Source organism: Pyrgilauda ruficollis, unplaced genomic scaffold, assembly GCF_017590135.1.
Source record: "Pyrgilauda ruficollis isolate IOZ18807 unplaced genomic scaffold, ASM1759013v1 scaffold11, whole genome shotgun sequence".
Classification (NCBI taxonomy): domain Eukaryota; kingdom Metazoa; phylum Chordata; class Aves; order Passeriformes; family Passeridae; genus Pyrgilauda; species Pyrgilauda ruficollis.
In genome coordinates, this window is record NW_024509210.1 from 5,623,236 (window position 1) to 5,638,829 (window position 15,594).

At 37.8% G+C, this 15,594-nt stretch overlaps 1 protein-coding gene across 6 annotated transcripts in view; it reads left to right on the forward strand.

The window, feature by feature from the left end:
* Positions 1-15,594, forward strand: part of LDB3 (LIM domain binding 3) — a 115,402-nt gene that overhangs the window by 93,463 nt on the left and 6,345 nt on the right. For all 6 annotated transcript variants that reach the window (XM_041475546.1, XM_041475563.1, XM_041475570.1 and 3 more), the window contains 4 exons: positions 5,119-5,246; positions 10,603-10,903; positions 12,133-12,313; positions 14,566-14,686. In XM_041475546.1, coding sequence (XP_041331480.1) covers positions 5,119-5,246; positions 10,603-10,903; positions 12,133-12,313; positions 14,566-14,686 — 731 coding nt within the window. The remainder of the gene's footprint in view (positions 1-5,118; positions 5,247-10,602; positions 10,904-12,132; positions 12,314-14,565; positions 14,687-15,594) is intronic.

Below are 15,594 nucleotides of genomic sequence, written 5' to 3' on the forward strand. Positions count from 1 at the left end.
CATTTCAATTGAAAGTAAATTAGTGAAATAGACTGACATGGACCACTGCTGCTTTTCCTGCCCCTTTGAAAGGAAGTGACTTGCCTGGAGAGGCTGTGTCTCCACTCTTGAATGTTTTCAAGACATCACTGGCTAAAACATGGAGCAATCTGGTCTGACCTCAGAGCTGGCCTTGATTTCAGCAGGTTAGATCAGATTCTTCCTGAGGCCTATCCAACCTCAAAGAGTCTGTGAATCTATGAAAAACATCTGTCCATTTCAAAAAGAAATGCTCTAATCAGACTCCTAAGGCCTCTTGCTGGCACTTGGCCACATAGAAAAGATCTACAGCATATCAACTTTATACACTGCTGCTTTGTCAGTGGATGACACAAGTGTGATGCTGTCATCTGCTTCCCTGTTACCAGCAGGCAAATGTTACTGTCTTGGCTTCAGCAAGTCTTGGCACATAAGGGCAAATCAGAGACTTGTAGGACCTGTAAAAATTTGGTTCTCTGATAATCAAGTACAAGAAGTGAACTCTGCTTGGTTGGTTGGTTTTGGATGGCTGTCTTGCAGCTGGAATAGGTTCTTTATCTTGATGCACTTCTTCCATGTTGTTTTAAAAAGTGTTGTGTGTTATAGTTAGTGTATTCAAATGTAAGGGACTAAAACTGGCTTCTAAATTGATTTATAATTCAAATTTTTGAGCATCTGGAAGTTTTCATTTAGAAATCAAGCAATGCTTTAACATGCCGAAATACAGGCTTAAAAATCCAGTTTTAGCTTGACATATACCAGAGGAGTATTGAGCATTTAATATAATTTTATTTTAAAAAAGAATATGGATGACCTTAATTACACCACTGTTTTACGGGATGGGGATATCCTCGGGTAGATGAGGCTGAGATTTTATCAACATTATTCCAGTTTTTGGTGATTTTTTGCCGTTTAGATGCTTTAAAAACATCCCCCAAGAAAAGGCAGGAGAATTTCTTGATCACTATCCTTAACTATTTAAATCTGATTTTAAACTTTAGTAGATCCTATGTTCTATAGTGAGCATAGTTAGCTTTTGTGAGCATATGCATAACACTTAACATGAGTAAAATCTTTATAATGTTCCTGAAGAGGAGTGTTTGAAGTAAATCACTAATCCTTAACAGACTGTTACTCTTTTACATCTGCAGTGAAATCTGACTTATTGTTATCTGTTCCACTTACAATCTTACTTAAAAGAAGCAAGCACAGCAGGAGAGTTTTGAATAAGCTTGAAGCTCTTCAGGGATGGGTTATTCCATCCAGAGGGTTAAAGCAGGGTGCCCCATGCAACAGCACTCTGGGAATGCAAAACCAGGAGAAACAATGGGAAGAGTTTACAATTATGGTTCTAAAAGTCAAGTGTAGCTTCTGATCCGGAGATTTTAATCCAAGCACTGTGTCCATGGTAAAGGGGAAAAAACTCTTCTCCAGAAGTTAGGAAAATAACTGGGAGGCAGACTCTTGGTGGCTCTGGGAAATGTGGGCTGTGCCCCTGTGGGATGGGATTGATGCTCTGTAGCCCTGCACTGCCCTGCAGACAGGAGCTCTGTTCATTCTGAATCCTCTTGTTTCTCAGATCATACATTGTGCAGGCTTTCAAGTACTTCCTGTATTTGCATAAATGACTCATTTATGTTCTGAAATTACACTGTTTCCCCAAGGGAAAAAAAAAAAAAACTCTACCTGTTTACCTAAGACTGTACCAATAGAAAGGTTCTGCAAGGCAAAAGCTGAACATGGTGGGCTGATGTTTCTGCTTCAACTACGCCAGCCTGTCCTTTCCATGGGGTTGTCTGAGCTGCCTCACAGGCTGGGGAACTTCCCTGATCTTTGGCCTTTGGTTTATTCAAGGTTTGCTTTTCAGATTTGATGCAATGTAAACTTATGATACTGAAAAAAATCCCTTGTATTTATTTTTTTCTGCTAATAAAAATAATTGGAGTTCCACAATCAAATAACAGGATCAGATGAGACTTCTGGAGCTCTCAGCTCATTGACTTATGTTACCACTTCAGGTTTCACTGTGATTCCCAGCTTAAATAGGAAAACAAAATGTAATGTAATACTCATATGCTTATAAATATGTACATGTTATTTGCTTTAGTTTAAGAGCCCTTCTTGCTCATAGGAAATTCATGCTAGGGCAAGATATCCCAATCTTTTCTGTATATTTTTTCAAATACCACTTTTGTCTCATTTTAGTTTCAACCGGCATTCTTCCACCTCCATCAGCTACCAGTCAAAGCAGAGGTATAAAACTGTTTTGTGCAGCTATTCTACCTTAAAAGCACTTAACAAACCAGTTTATTGCTACTAGTAGGCATCTACTGAAGCGTTAACATAAAAATTATCTGCTTAGAAATATTTACTCTTTCTTTTCCTGACAACTAATAGTTTTCAGAGCCGGTATTTAATTTGCTGCCTGTCACATGCCATTGACTGCTACAGATAAATTCAATGGGGTTGCTTTCACTGCTTTTTGAGATGCCAGTGCTTCTTGATCCATTAAAGCATCTTTGGTCCTTACAACATCTTTTTATTCTTTCTTAATTTCCTTCTTTCTTCTTTCTTCTTTCTTTTTTTTTTTTTTGTTCTTTTAATCACATGCCATTTCCATTTCTTCAGCGGAAATGCTGATAAATCTTTTATTTCACTAAACCTTTAATGATGTAGTATAACACTTTATTTCTCTTTGATAAGCTTTCTGATCTTTCTTACTGTATTTATTATGCATCATATACATATAAATGGGCTAAAAGGATTCAGTACTACTTTTAATTTTGCTTTGATTTTGATACTGTGAATGGGGGGTGGGGGGTGTTGTTTTGGGGTTTTTTCAGCTTCATTTCCCTGAACGCAAGGAAATCTGTGGTATGGTTTTACTATGTTATTATATTTGGGAAACACTTGAATTTTGAATAACCATTTTTCTTCATGACAGTCTAAATATTACTAATCTGATTCAGAACTTCTTTATTTATTTTGTGCGTTAAGAGAAATCCAAATGAGTCTTTCTTACCATTGGATCTGTGCATCTGGGAGTAGACTTTCCTGACTGGATGACATTTTCAGATTCAGGCTGTGCAACACATCATTTTAAAATCTTCTAACTCACATTGTAAATATTGGGCACTGAGCTGTGTAGTTTACCCTGAGTATCAGATTTTAAAACAAAGACAAGTGTTCAGATGGTGTGTTTAGCTGATGGCATTTTGAAAGCTGTGGGTGAAGCCAGAGTGCCCAGAGCGTCCCTGTCCCTGTGCTACAGCAGGAGCAATGGCCTCTGTCCAGTGATCCCAAGCACAGTGCCTTCTTAGGCACCTCACAGGAGGTATCATCAGGAAACAGGTCAGGTAAGAACAGCACCCAGAAAGTTTGACAGTGCTTAGAACAGCTTTGGCAGTTACAAAAGCACAGCAGGGTTCACAACAGAATTTACAGTGAATACAAACCCACTAAAATAGTTTATCTTGGAGATAAACTATTGTTCACTCATGGTACACTCATGGTACAGTGGAATATAAGTGAGGCCTAAGCCCTAGACTAGGTACAGAAATAATTAGCTATAGCCATTGTAGCAATAGCTAAGTTTCTAGGTCTTGCTACATACACAAAATAAATTAGCCTGAGGCAGCAGTGATGCTATGCAAACTAAATCTATAGAAACACTGTCAGAACAGCAAAAAGCTACATTGAGGACAGGTTTATTTTGTTCAAAATTAAAAATTGAAAGTTTCCATTCCTCAGAATGTTTCTTACCTGTACTGGAAAAAATCTGCTGGGTTTGCCATGTAAGATTATAATGTGTTTTCTCCAGATGGCATCTGTTTCCACTGTTAAAGAAAGTAAAGTCAAGATGGACCAGTAGTCTGGGAAAGATGGATGCTTCTTTTCATATGCTGACAAACGTTTTCCTCTAGGCAAACCCACTTTGGAAATAACTTATTAGCTGTCAGCACAAATAGATAGGGATCTAATTCCTAGGGGGAGTGACACTGAAGGGAAAAAACAAGTAAAGCTGTTTTCAGGGTGAGTAAGAAGGATGTTCTGTAGTGAATAGGTTTTTGTTCCTGCACACATCTCGTTGTCTGTTGCTTCCCTTCTCTGTACTTCTTTATTCTCTCTTGCTTGCTTTGACTGTGATGCTCTTTTAGCAGTCTGTGAAACACAGGCACTACAAACAGAATCACCCCAAGTAACTGCAGATAGAAGAGGCATATTATGTAATCTGTTACTGTAATCAAACTGAGAATCACCATCCAATCCATAAGATAGGGAAAAACTGTTTCTTACTGATTTTTGGAATCCTGAGGAAATGTTTTTATTCTAGGACTGGAAGAAAGTGCATCATAATATTGCATATTGTATGTTTTTTTTCTGAAGGATAAATCTGAACAATAGGAAAATTAATGTAAATTTTTCAGTCTAAATAGGGAGAAGAGTTAGTTACTCTTAGAATTACTCTTAGAGTGACTTTTAGAGTAGTCACTTCAATATTTTTGAAAATAGTATAACAGTATAAATATATAATATAAATATAAATATGATATAGATATACATCTATAATTATAAATATTACTACTATAATTATAAATATAAATACTATAATATAAATATATAATATAAATATAAGTGTAATATAAATAGAAACCCTAATTAGCATTTGTATTAGTAATAATTGTGCTGAGCAAGTGTATTTTTAAGTCCAGATATGACTCATTGATTTATCTTAGAGAAGACCAGGCCTTTTTGTTTGCAGAGGAAAAGAAAACACAAACTTTATATGTAGCTTTGTAAAGTCTGAACTCTTGTTACTGAGAGTTTCAAATTTATCATATTCCCTCAGCAAGCTATTTTCTATGATGACAACACCAAACTTGCCATTATTTAAAATCCTTATTTGACTAATTTTTCTTTCCAAAGAATTGTCCGAGGCTTCCTTAGCAATGACAAAGACTGATGAATCTCCCAGCATTCTCTCTGTACTTCTCACAGACAGTTCCTCTTGGAGTTCTCTGGATGTTGCCAGATCTCTGACTTCATGATCAGTAACTTTTGCTGTTTATCAAGTTGTTCACACCTACATTTTGCTTTTAGAAACACAGTCCAGTCATATACACCAATGCCAGTTTCTGGAGGCTACAGTGAAAGTCCTGCTCCTTCTGCTGCTTCAAAAATGAGAGTTGTTACTACTGCCAGCATAAAGCCCTCTGTCTACCAGCCAGGTAAGGAGCCTTCAAAGTACTCAAAAGATTCAGAAAAAAAATGCTCACACATTTCTTTTGGGAAAAGAAAATGTAGAAAGCACACATTCTGTACACAGATGTACCAGACAGTATTTATACATGTGGATCTAAATGTTGCTAGTTTTGCCTCAGATTATCTGAAGATTGAGGATTATGTTGTATTTGTATTCTACTTCAGAGTTAAAATGGGAAACAAACAGAGGGTAAAATAAAACAAGGGAAAAGTCTAATAAGAAATGTGTAGCCTGATTTTTCAGAAGAAATACATTTGAAAAATAACAGTTTATCTAATTAGGAGCCCAGTGACACTACAGAATTGAGGAAATGGCTATAGAAAAGATTGCACAGTTCAGGAAGGAGGTAAAATAAGTGGAGTTTGCTTGAGTAGGATATATTTGCAAAATAGGTAAAACCATATATTGAATTTCTCAAACTTAGGCATATATTTGAAATAAAGAATGAGGTATTTAAGCACCTCATAATGCTATTCCATTTCCCAGAGACAGTAACTTAAGGAATATATTTGGTTATTCATTCATTTGGAAAATATGCTCCTTGATATTATTTAAATTCCCTTGGTATTAATGTGTTACAAATGGACTGAGCTTCTAAAACCATTGAAGACCAAAATGTGAACCTTCAAACTGAATGAATTGAGACAGCAATATAAGTCTAAAGGCAGTTCTGTTTCAAATTAAGGTTTTTCTCATCTTAGCAAGAGAATTAATATGTTGATTTATATCTTTACAGTCAAATAAACATGAGCAGGCCAACAATTCTAACCATGTCTTCTGTAATGTTCTATTTCTGGATTTACTAAAATTAAAGAAATGTAGGAATTTTAGTTGGACATAAAGCAGACAGACAAATCAATTGACATTTATATTTGAGACATAAAGGTAGAAAAAGTCAAGTCAGAGCTCTCATGTGCTATTTAAGGGTCTCAAAGTAAATAAACCTTCAGCTCCTCCTCACTTGCTTTTTGTTAAGTGTGCCAGTGTATACCATGTTCTCACTCAAGGCAAATGCTATTATTTTTTACTTGAAAAGATGACAACAGCAGATTTATTTCTATAATGAAGAAGAGAGCAAACTCTGGCAAGTCAAAATATCTCCTAAATACACTGACTGATGTAAGCCCTGTGCTCATTTGGGGAAGTATAAACTCCAGTTCGATATACAAACCTGCCACAGAAATTCATCTGCAGCTATTTCCAATTATTGGCTGGATCTGGTAAAGTCAAAGCTGGCTGTTGAATTCTGCTTGGAGTAAGAGGAAAGGCTTTTGTTTTCTCCTGGGTTGGGCATCTTCTTTGCACTTCCTGACATTGCTGGTGTTCCTTTGCAATTCCTTATGTTGCTACTTTTGAGCTTCATTGCCTCTCAATAAAGGCTTAAATAGTTGGCAGAGATAGAAAAGGTCCTCCTGTACTGTTTAGGAGTTTGAAATGTCCAATAAGGGGTTCTAAAATGCCTTCATAATTGAACCCTGAAGTGACTCAGGTACAATAGAGGCTCCAGGCAGAGATTTCAGGGAAGACGTTTGGTTCTTGTTGTGGTACTTTATAAAGTGTTATATATTTGATGTAGTAGCACTTCACAGTGGTTTTGGAGCATGAGCTATCCTCAGAGACAGTTGCAGAGCAAATGGGAAATTGCCACTTGGGAAGAAATGGAGGAAATAGCATTCCCTGTCACAGAGGGGAAAATCAGTAGTACTTAGAAACAAACCACCAAGACAGTTAGAAAATGTCCTTATCCAGTCATTGTCAATGACTGGCTTCCCTTGGAAATGTGGGGCAGCAGCTTCCAGATTAAAACACCCATCAACAGGCTCATATATTCACTATAGAGACTCCTGAATCAGTCACTGAGAGGACTTAGAAGGCTATTTTAATGTCAGATTGAAAATAAAACCCAAACAAACTGAAACAAATCTCAAAATGAAACTGCATTCTTGAGTATCTGGCTCAGATGGGATTTATCAGGCAGTCTACACTTTCCTTAACCTAATCCAGGTGGGAAATTTTCTGCTGCTAAAGATCTTTCATTTTTTCCAGTAGAGAAGGCTGGGAGCTCTGAAATCTTTTCTCTAAATTTCGTAACTCATGTTTTAAAGGCTTCTCTTCTGAGCAAAGCCCACTAGATGGCAGAACATACCTGGGTATTCCTTTCCCGCAGGCATTCCCAGACCTTTCACGTATCCCAAACAACTCCAGCTGCACTTCTGTACCACAAAGTAACACAATACCTAAATGTGAGAAAGCAGATCTTTCCTTTTAAATCCCTACGTCCAACTGGGCCTTCTTGTGTATGCAAAATTGGTCAAGTGTAAAGGCCTGATCTGCTCTTTGACGAATTGGTAGAGAGATTTCCGCAGTTCTTAATGAACTTTGTATTGAATCCTAAGCACCTTCAATACTAAAACAGCAGCTTCCACACCATTATTTCATTTTTAGTTCCCATAAATAAGAATAGTGTCTCCCTATAAATCCTCATCTGCTCAGTCTATCATCTGCTCTGTACTGCAACAGAATATGGGAAAACTTTTGGGATTCAAGGATGTGGCCACTAAGTGTAGAACAAGCCATATCAGTTGTGGTTATTAATTTATTTTGTTACTGATAATAATAAAGAGTAACACTTATGTCATGTACTAACAAAGGGAAAAAAAAAAGAAAAAATGTTCTCACAGTGCAAGTCTGTGTGACCAAAGCATTTGAGACTCTATAAATCTTTGCTTTACTGCATGAGTCTTGGTAATGTGCCTTTTTGTCTGGAGAGAAAATAGCCATAGGCCATAAATGAAGAGCTGAGGGGGAGAATTCCATCTTCCCCAGAAGCAAGGAATTGGCTTGCTCCTACTCCTGTTAAGAGAGACCTCCTCTCCTGCCATTCTCTCAGGACAACAGTAATGCCATTCATTCTTTCCTATTCTAAGAGAACCTGAGGGCTGAGAGAAACAAGGTGATAGAGGCTAAGTTGCTGAATTATTTGAAGTATTCATTTTTTAACAGTTAATGGTCAACTCATGCAATACTGGTATTTTGAGAATATATTCTCTGATATACTGAATCTTAGTACTTTTTTAGCAGCAAACAACCCCTTTTTTCTCCTGATTGGTGTTGGAAGACTTTTTGAAATACATAAACATTCAAGGTGAATGTGTATGGCAGTAGCTACTAAGAGAAAAGAATTGTTCATATAAGCTTAGGGATGTAGTTCTAAGAAAATAAGACAATTCCCTTTTAATAACAATTGCTAAAATCTCAAAGTTAGTGAAATCTTTCTAATATGTTGCAGTGATACTATTTTGAAGCAATAGTAATTGCAGCTTGTTCACAGGAGGAAAATATATTGTAATAAATCAGGCCTGTAAAATTAAATTATAACAGCTGGAAAGAGAACTCAGAGCAGATGCAAACACCCAGCATTTGTCATTTTGCAGTAATTCCTCTGGTACTTCCTTTTAGTAGCTGGGGAAAAAATCCCATTTTGTTGTTTTATTTTACTTTCCTTTTTTCTGTTTCTTTGTTTTACTGCAGCAAATAGAACAGAAAGAGTGAAAAGAAATAGAAAGTAGAGAGAATGTAGTGATGTGAGCTGAAATCACCTTGTTTAATTAGCCTCATAGGTGGGAGCCTTATGAACTCATCAATTAGAGATTACATATTAACTTCTAATTTTGCCTATCTTAGTACCATATTACATAAATAATTACATAAATAGCAAGAGCCTCGGGATCTAAAGAGATTGCATATAAACTCTGCTCTGAAATCTTTAAATACTGTTTACCATTTCCAAGTAAAAAAAAAAAAAAAAAAAGAAGAAGAAGAAGAAGCCTCAAGCTAAGGTGGGATACAATTTTATGAAGCAAAAACATTGCTGATGCTGTACCATAAGAAATTTTTATCAAGAAAATGCACTGGATTCAACTCTGACCTCAATAAAAAGATCCCAAGGGTGATCACAGTGCATTGATATATATGCAATTTAAGCACTTGCAAATTGCCAATAATCAGTGTAAGTTATTATGTGGCAGGGTATGGGCTGAAGAAGGGGTGTTAAGTCAAACATAAACTTCTCACCACTTAATTATTCAGAAAGATCCATGTTACTTTCAGGTATTTCACCCTCTTAGCTGAAATACCTTTCTACCTGCAAGTCCCTTAAACCTGCACATGTTGTATTTGATTGTAATTTTCTTGGTGCTGGGATCTGCTGTGTGCAATGTTTGCCCAGAATGCTGGAGAACTGGCTTCTGTTCCCAAGCCTGTGCTTTCTCATTTGGGCAAAACACTTCAGCTCTCCAAGCTTCTTTTCAATCATTTGCTTTGTTTTCCTTGCAAAGAGAAACTGCTTTTAGTGCTCCTGTACTTGGCAAAGTGAGGCTGTTTCTTGGGCAGTAATTTCAGTCCTACATAATGCAAGATCTGACATTTTGAAAGGAGCAGGATAATGGGAAAACTTGTCAGTATGTGCAGGCCCTGGCTCCTGCTTATTTTAATGTGATAAAGCTCCACCCAAGATTAGAGCCTGGTGCACACAAACACAGAGACAGATTGCTCTGAAGGTTTTAGCTAGTCAAAGGCTGGCAGAGAGAAAGGATAATATTCTGTTTTACACACAGGAACTGAGGCGCAGACACACTTTGCTTTGCTCAAAGTTATACAGGAAGTTTGTGGCAGAGCCAAGAACTGAACTGAGATCAGTCATAACCACAAGTCTGGCCTTCCTCTAAGTGCTGTTGGCTTTATCTTGCTGGTCATGTGAGCTGAACTGGCTCCCTGTGTTGCTTCCAGTGCTCTCTATTTCTGTGTTCCCTGTGGGAGCCTGTTTTTCTTCAAAAACTTAGGAATAAACCTACAAATTATAGATAATAGTGACATCTGCAGAACATGTTGTATTTTACTTAATATAATGAGATGAAAAGTTAAGCATAACTTACTGAAATTCTGGGGAATTCTATCTAAAACTTTACTGTATTATCTGTTTTTTATATTTTTAACCTGTCTTAAACAGAGTATATGGCAGTCTTTGACATTATCAGAATTGTCATATCCATTCCTTCAAAAAAATGAAGAGATGATCTTGACAATGGTCTCCATAAAATCTGTAAAAGCCAGGAGGCAATGATATGAGAAGTCAGTGATTGTGCTGATACCTTTGGCTTCAGCCCAGAATAAGTGAGCAACAATGGGACATAATTAACTATCACCTACAGCTTTTATTGTATGTGTGTCGTGGGGTACCCTTTGGTAAGTGTTGCTGTGTTGACAGTAGAAGAAAAAGACTTTAAAATCTTTCTTGGTTTCTTTTGGAATACTTAAAACAGCGCCAGCACCAGTTCATTCCTACACCCCTGCCAACACGGAGCCTGCGAGTCGCCCTCCCTGGGTAACAGATGACTCCTTTTCCCAGAAATTTGCACCTGGAAAATCCACCACCACTGTCACAAAGCACATCCTACCAAGGGGTGCTCCAGTGCTATCCCCTGCCACAATTCCTGCTTACCCGTCTCCAGTTTCAACTCCTTCCCAGCCCCCTGCGTTAGCCCGGGGAACAGTTCAGAGGGCGGAGCGTTTTCCAGCCAGCAGCCGAACTCCTCTCTGCGGGCACTGTAACAGCATCATTCGGTAAGGTCATGGGCCTTTGAAGAGGGATGAAGCAGAAAAAAAAGTATCAGAGAGACTGCTTATTGTGCATTAATATACAGTTCCAGAGCCTAAGACTCTGTTAAATTACCCAGCAGGGATGTCTGCTGTCTGCTTCATTAATTTAACATTTCCAGAGCTCATTTTGTTGTTGTGTGGTTCACTTTTTATCACTGCAAAGTTATACATGCTAATTGTTTGGATCTTGGATGCTGCAGCAAATCTCTGTTTGATTTTAAACAGGTTTCTGGTCCTAAGGTAACCCTTTGAAGGAGGTTCGTGCAACTTCATTGGGAGAGTTAGGGGGCTGGGAGCAGAGGGGGGGATTGTGGAGAGAAAAGGAACAAGGCATCATTTTGGAACAGCAGCCAAATGTAATTGTTGCTTTTGTGTCTGGAGAAAGATAATGCCTACACTCTATTAGCAGTGATTCATAGCATGCCTCTCCCTTCTCTCCCAATTCATTCTGCTGGACCAGTGCCTACTGTTAGCCTGTGCACTGCTATCCAACTTAAGTAATCCATGTTTAATGACAGTCTTCCCCACTGAAAGGAGCTAGTTTGGTGATGTGGAACTGCTGATTATTGCCCTTCATATATTCTGGAATGGAAATATTCCAGTAATAATCATTGTATCTAGCTACAATCACCAGAGTCAATCACCAAAATGAATTTAACGTGTCTTCCACATAACAAAACAGCAAGTTGTCACCTGATAGTCTGACATTTCTAGAACATGCTGCACGCAGTGCTGTCAGACAGAAGGAAGGTAGGAGACTTTAGGAGCTCTTGTGAGGTGTGGGTGTGCAAAGATGGAAATTTGCCTGTTATTTCATGCTTTCAAATAGTAGCATTATCTTCTGTTGCCTTTGGCCTTTTCCTCTTGTCTTTTAATCTGCTTACAAAGACCACTTATAGCTATGCAGATATGAAAACAATTGATTTTTCCAACAGTTATCTGTAAATGCAGTGTATGACACCAAACAATAATGAAATGTTTTAACCAGTGTGTTTTGAGTAATGGTCTTGAAAAAGACCACTTCTATTCAGGTTTCTGAATGTTATTTTAGTATGCACCTCATGGTTCAAGTAGCTTCTTACACGTGTACATGGTGTCTGACAAAGTGGGTTTGCAATCAGGGTCATTCAACCCTTTTTACACAATACAAATAAGATTAAACAAGATTACAAATAAATTATGATTGCTTCCAGAGGGCCTTTCCTGGTAGCCATGGGTCGCTCTTGGCACCCAGAAGAATTCAATTGTGCTTACTGCAAGACATCCTTGGCTGATATGTGCTTTGTGGAGGAGCAGAACAGTGTGTACTGTGAGCGCTGCTATGAACAGTTCTTCGCACCGACCTGTGCCAGGTGCCACACTAAGATTATGGGGGTAAGAGACAACATTAACCCTTCCTGCAACTGCATGGATCCCTGAAATAGTGAGTTCAGACTGTAAGCAGTGAATGTAGAAGTTTTATTATTTCATCCTTTTAAGACTTATTTCCCAGTTTATGGATTCTTTCAGAATGAGAAACATTTTATAATAATTTTTATCCATCTGAAGTCTTGGAATTTCTGTACCTTATTGAGCTCACAGACGGAATATGTAATCCGGGTACCCTCTCACTGAGTGTAAATTAAGTAACACTTTCTGGATAGTTTTTTGCTATCTGATAAACACTATGTTACTTTTATCTCTCATTTATAAGAGACTTGAACAGGGTTTTTATTTATAACACAGGATTTAGTCAAAATTTCAGTAGAGAAATCAGTGATGTTGGGAAGAGGCCCACTGCTCTTGTTGCACCTCACTGTTAGTTAGCAGCACAGCTGTTGACAAGTTCTGCTGGTTTCTTATAGTTAATAAAATACTGAATAAATACAAAGATCTGAATTCCACAAAGCCAAAAATAATATTCATAAAGCAAAAGACAAAATTCCACTTTTGTCTTAAAGGACTAATGTACAAGTAAATGTACAATTTAATTTGTTCTCCACATACCTTAGATGGTGGTGAGGTTGGAATACCATCAATAATTTTAGCAGTGTATTTATGCATGCAGTTGTAGTGAATGTATGACTCAGATGAAGAAGCAAGGAGTCCCCCACTGGTTTTTCACTGCTTAGCTGTCACCTTTTGACATCTGTCTAAATGTTGGCATTACAGATGCTCTTCTCTGCAACTGCCAATTAGGGATGGCAGCATCAGACATGGATGGTGAAGCTCTGGCTCCAGCCAAGTCTTGTTTGCTACTGTGGCAGAAGGATTAATTTATAGCAGAGTGCTGACTTAACCTACCTAATGATTGCTGGCACAAATCAGTTTCCCATTATGGATTTTCATCAGGAAAATAGCAAAGATGCCAGCTGCCTCTATTTATATTAATAAGATTTCTCAAGCTATTTTTGCTTCTTACCTCACTGAGGTTCATAAATGGATCCAAACCTATTTATCAGCAATAGTTGTTTTGCAAACAGTAACAGAAGTTAATGAATCTCAAATGGTGATTCTCTAATGAGATATATGGCAAATCTAAATTAGACTATTTTGTCTATTCACTGGATTGAAAGCGTGGAAGAGGACTTCAATCCATTTTCTCATAATCAGTGGACATTAAAAGCGATCTTTAAAAGAGAATCAGAGTCTATGTGTATAATTGGAAGCAACATAAAATAGGATCTAGATTCTCAGCTGGTATAAATCAATGCTGTTTCACTGAAGTTAACAAAGTTAATTTACAGCAGTTATGCAGCTGGCCCTTTGAAATCTAGGCTGTTGGAGAGAGATACACTGTCAAACATCATCCTGGCTACATGTAAGATTGACAAGTTAGCAGGTAACTGTGCAACAGAGCCCAGTACTGCAGCTTTTGGACTTGGAAGACTTCTGTATGACAAAAGACTGAAGCAATAATAGAGATTTCTCCATACTGGACAGAAGTAAGAAGCTGATAAAATCTAGATGTACTCAGTTGAGGAGAACATCAGTTGTACACACACAGAGAATTGGGGATTTTTGTGATAAACACATGGCTTAGGAACAGACATGCAGACTCGTTTTTACTAATCATATACATTAAAAGAACCTTTCCTTTTTTGTTGTTTTTTTAGATTTTTATATTAGTTTGTGAATTGTTCTTATAAGAACAATTACAAAAAAAATGTTTTTTTCTTATAAAGAAATTATTATTTCTTATAAAGAAATAACTACAGAATCTAGATTATTTTGAAACAACAGACTTACACCGCTTACTCCTCATTTTTTAAATTTATTTAACAAATCATACTCTTGCATTGAAGAGTTCGTACTGGTCGTATCAAAACAGAGGAGAAAATAATCAGAATCTTTGTGCAGAATCCCTCCTGCAACAGCGACTGGGCATATTGATATAAACTGCTGGCTGAACCATGTTGCTTCACTTTGGCAAATACATTGTTCTAGAAGGCTTGCAGTCCTGTTTCCTCTTTCTTTCCAAAAGGAGCCCAATTTCTGTCATAATTCTTTCTTTTGAGGAGGGGAACTGGCTGATCCAGAAGGGGAGAATTTACAGCATCTCTGCCTTATGTTTGTTCTCCAGGAGGAAGTTGCAGGGCTGGCTATTCTGCTGGAGATTTTTGGTTGTTTGTTTGTTTGTTTTACAGGAAGTGATGCATGCCCTAAGACAGACTTGGCACACGAGTTGCTTTGTCTGTGCTGCTTGTAAGAAGCCATTTGGGAATAGCCTGTTCCACATGGAGGACGGGGAGCCTTACTGTGAGAAAGGTATGGTAGTCTGGACAGTTCTGCACAGTAATTATGTGCTTCATGTTCATGGAAGCAACATAAGAATAAAGCAGCTGGTGAGCAAAATAATATCAGTTCCCCATCCAGTATGGGTTTTGTTTCCACTCTTCACATATCCAAGTGTTTGTGTCTGTATTTTTCTCCAGTTTATATGAGAGAATGGCAGAGCACTGGTCTTTGCCATTTCTCAGTGTCAACAATGCCTTCCCTCATTTCTCTCCCTTATGTATTATCATACTTTGCAATTCCTTCCCTACACATTTTCCCCTGTTCCACTCCCCTCCTTGGTAGATTCTGCTCACCAGAAATGAAAAATTAGTCTTCTAGGGCTGTCCACAATCCTTTTGAGTTGCTGGAGCTGTGACCTCTGATGCTGCTGCCTCATGCTAGAATTGTTCAACCAACACTTGTGAAGAGATAGGTCTGCACAGATGTGCAGCACATGGTGGTGCAGATTTTGCTTCCTGGCTGCTGCAACAAACAAACTGCTTCTTACCAGCTAAGAAAGGAAAAGGCCATGTTGTCCCAAAATGTGTTGCCTGACATAGTCAGGAAGGAGGTTAAGGTTTAAGTGGTATTCCCTCTGTATTCCCCTTGTGCATTCAGTGAGCTCCTGGCCTACTTCTCTCTGGAGATTCCTTTCTTATGGTTACACAATTCAAATTTTACAAGTCAGAGTAGCTCTTAGTGAAGAAAAAAAAGCCATGCAGCCTGACTGACTGGGTCCCTACCCTTTAAAATTGGAGGTTTTGTCAGAACATCAAATAACTGTCATGGAATTTCCACTAATATTTTTCAATGTCAAACCTTTCCAAATCACACTTGATAAAGTAAAGATGTATTAATCAGCCAGTATGGGGTTTCCATAATGTTCTCTCTTTATGCAA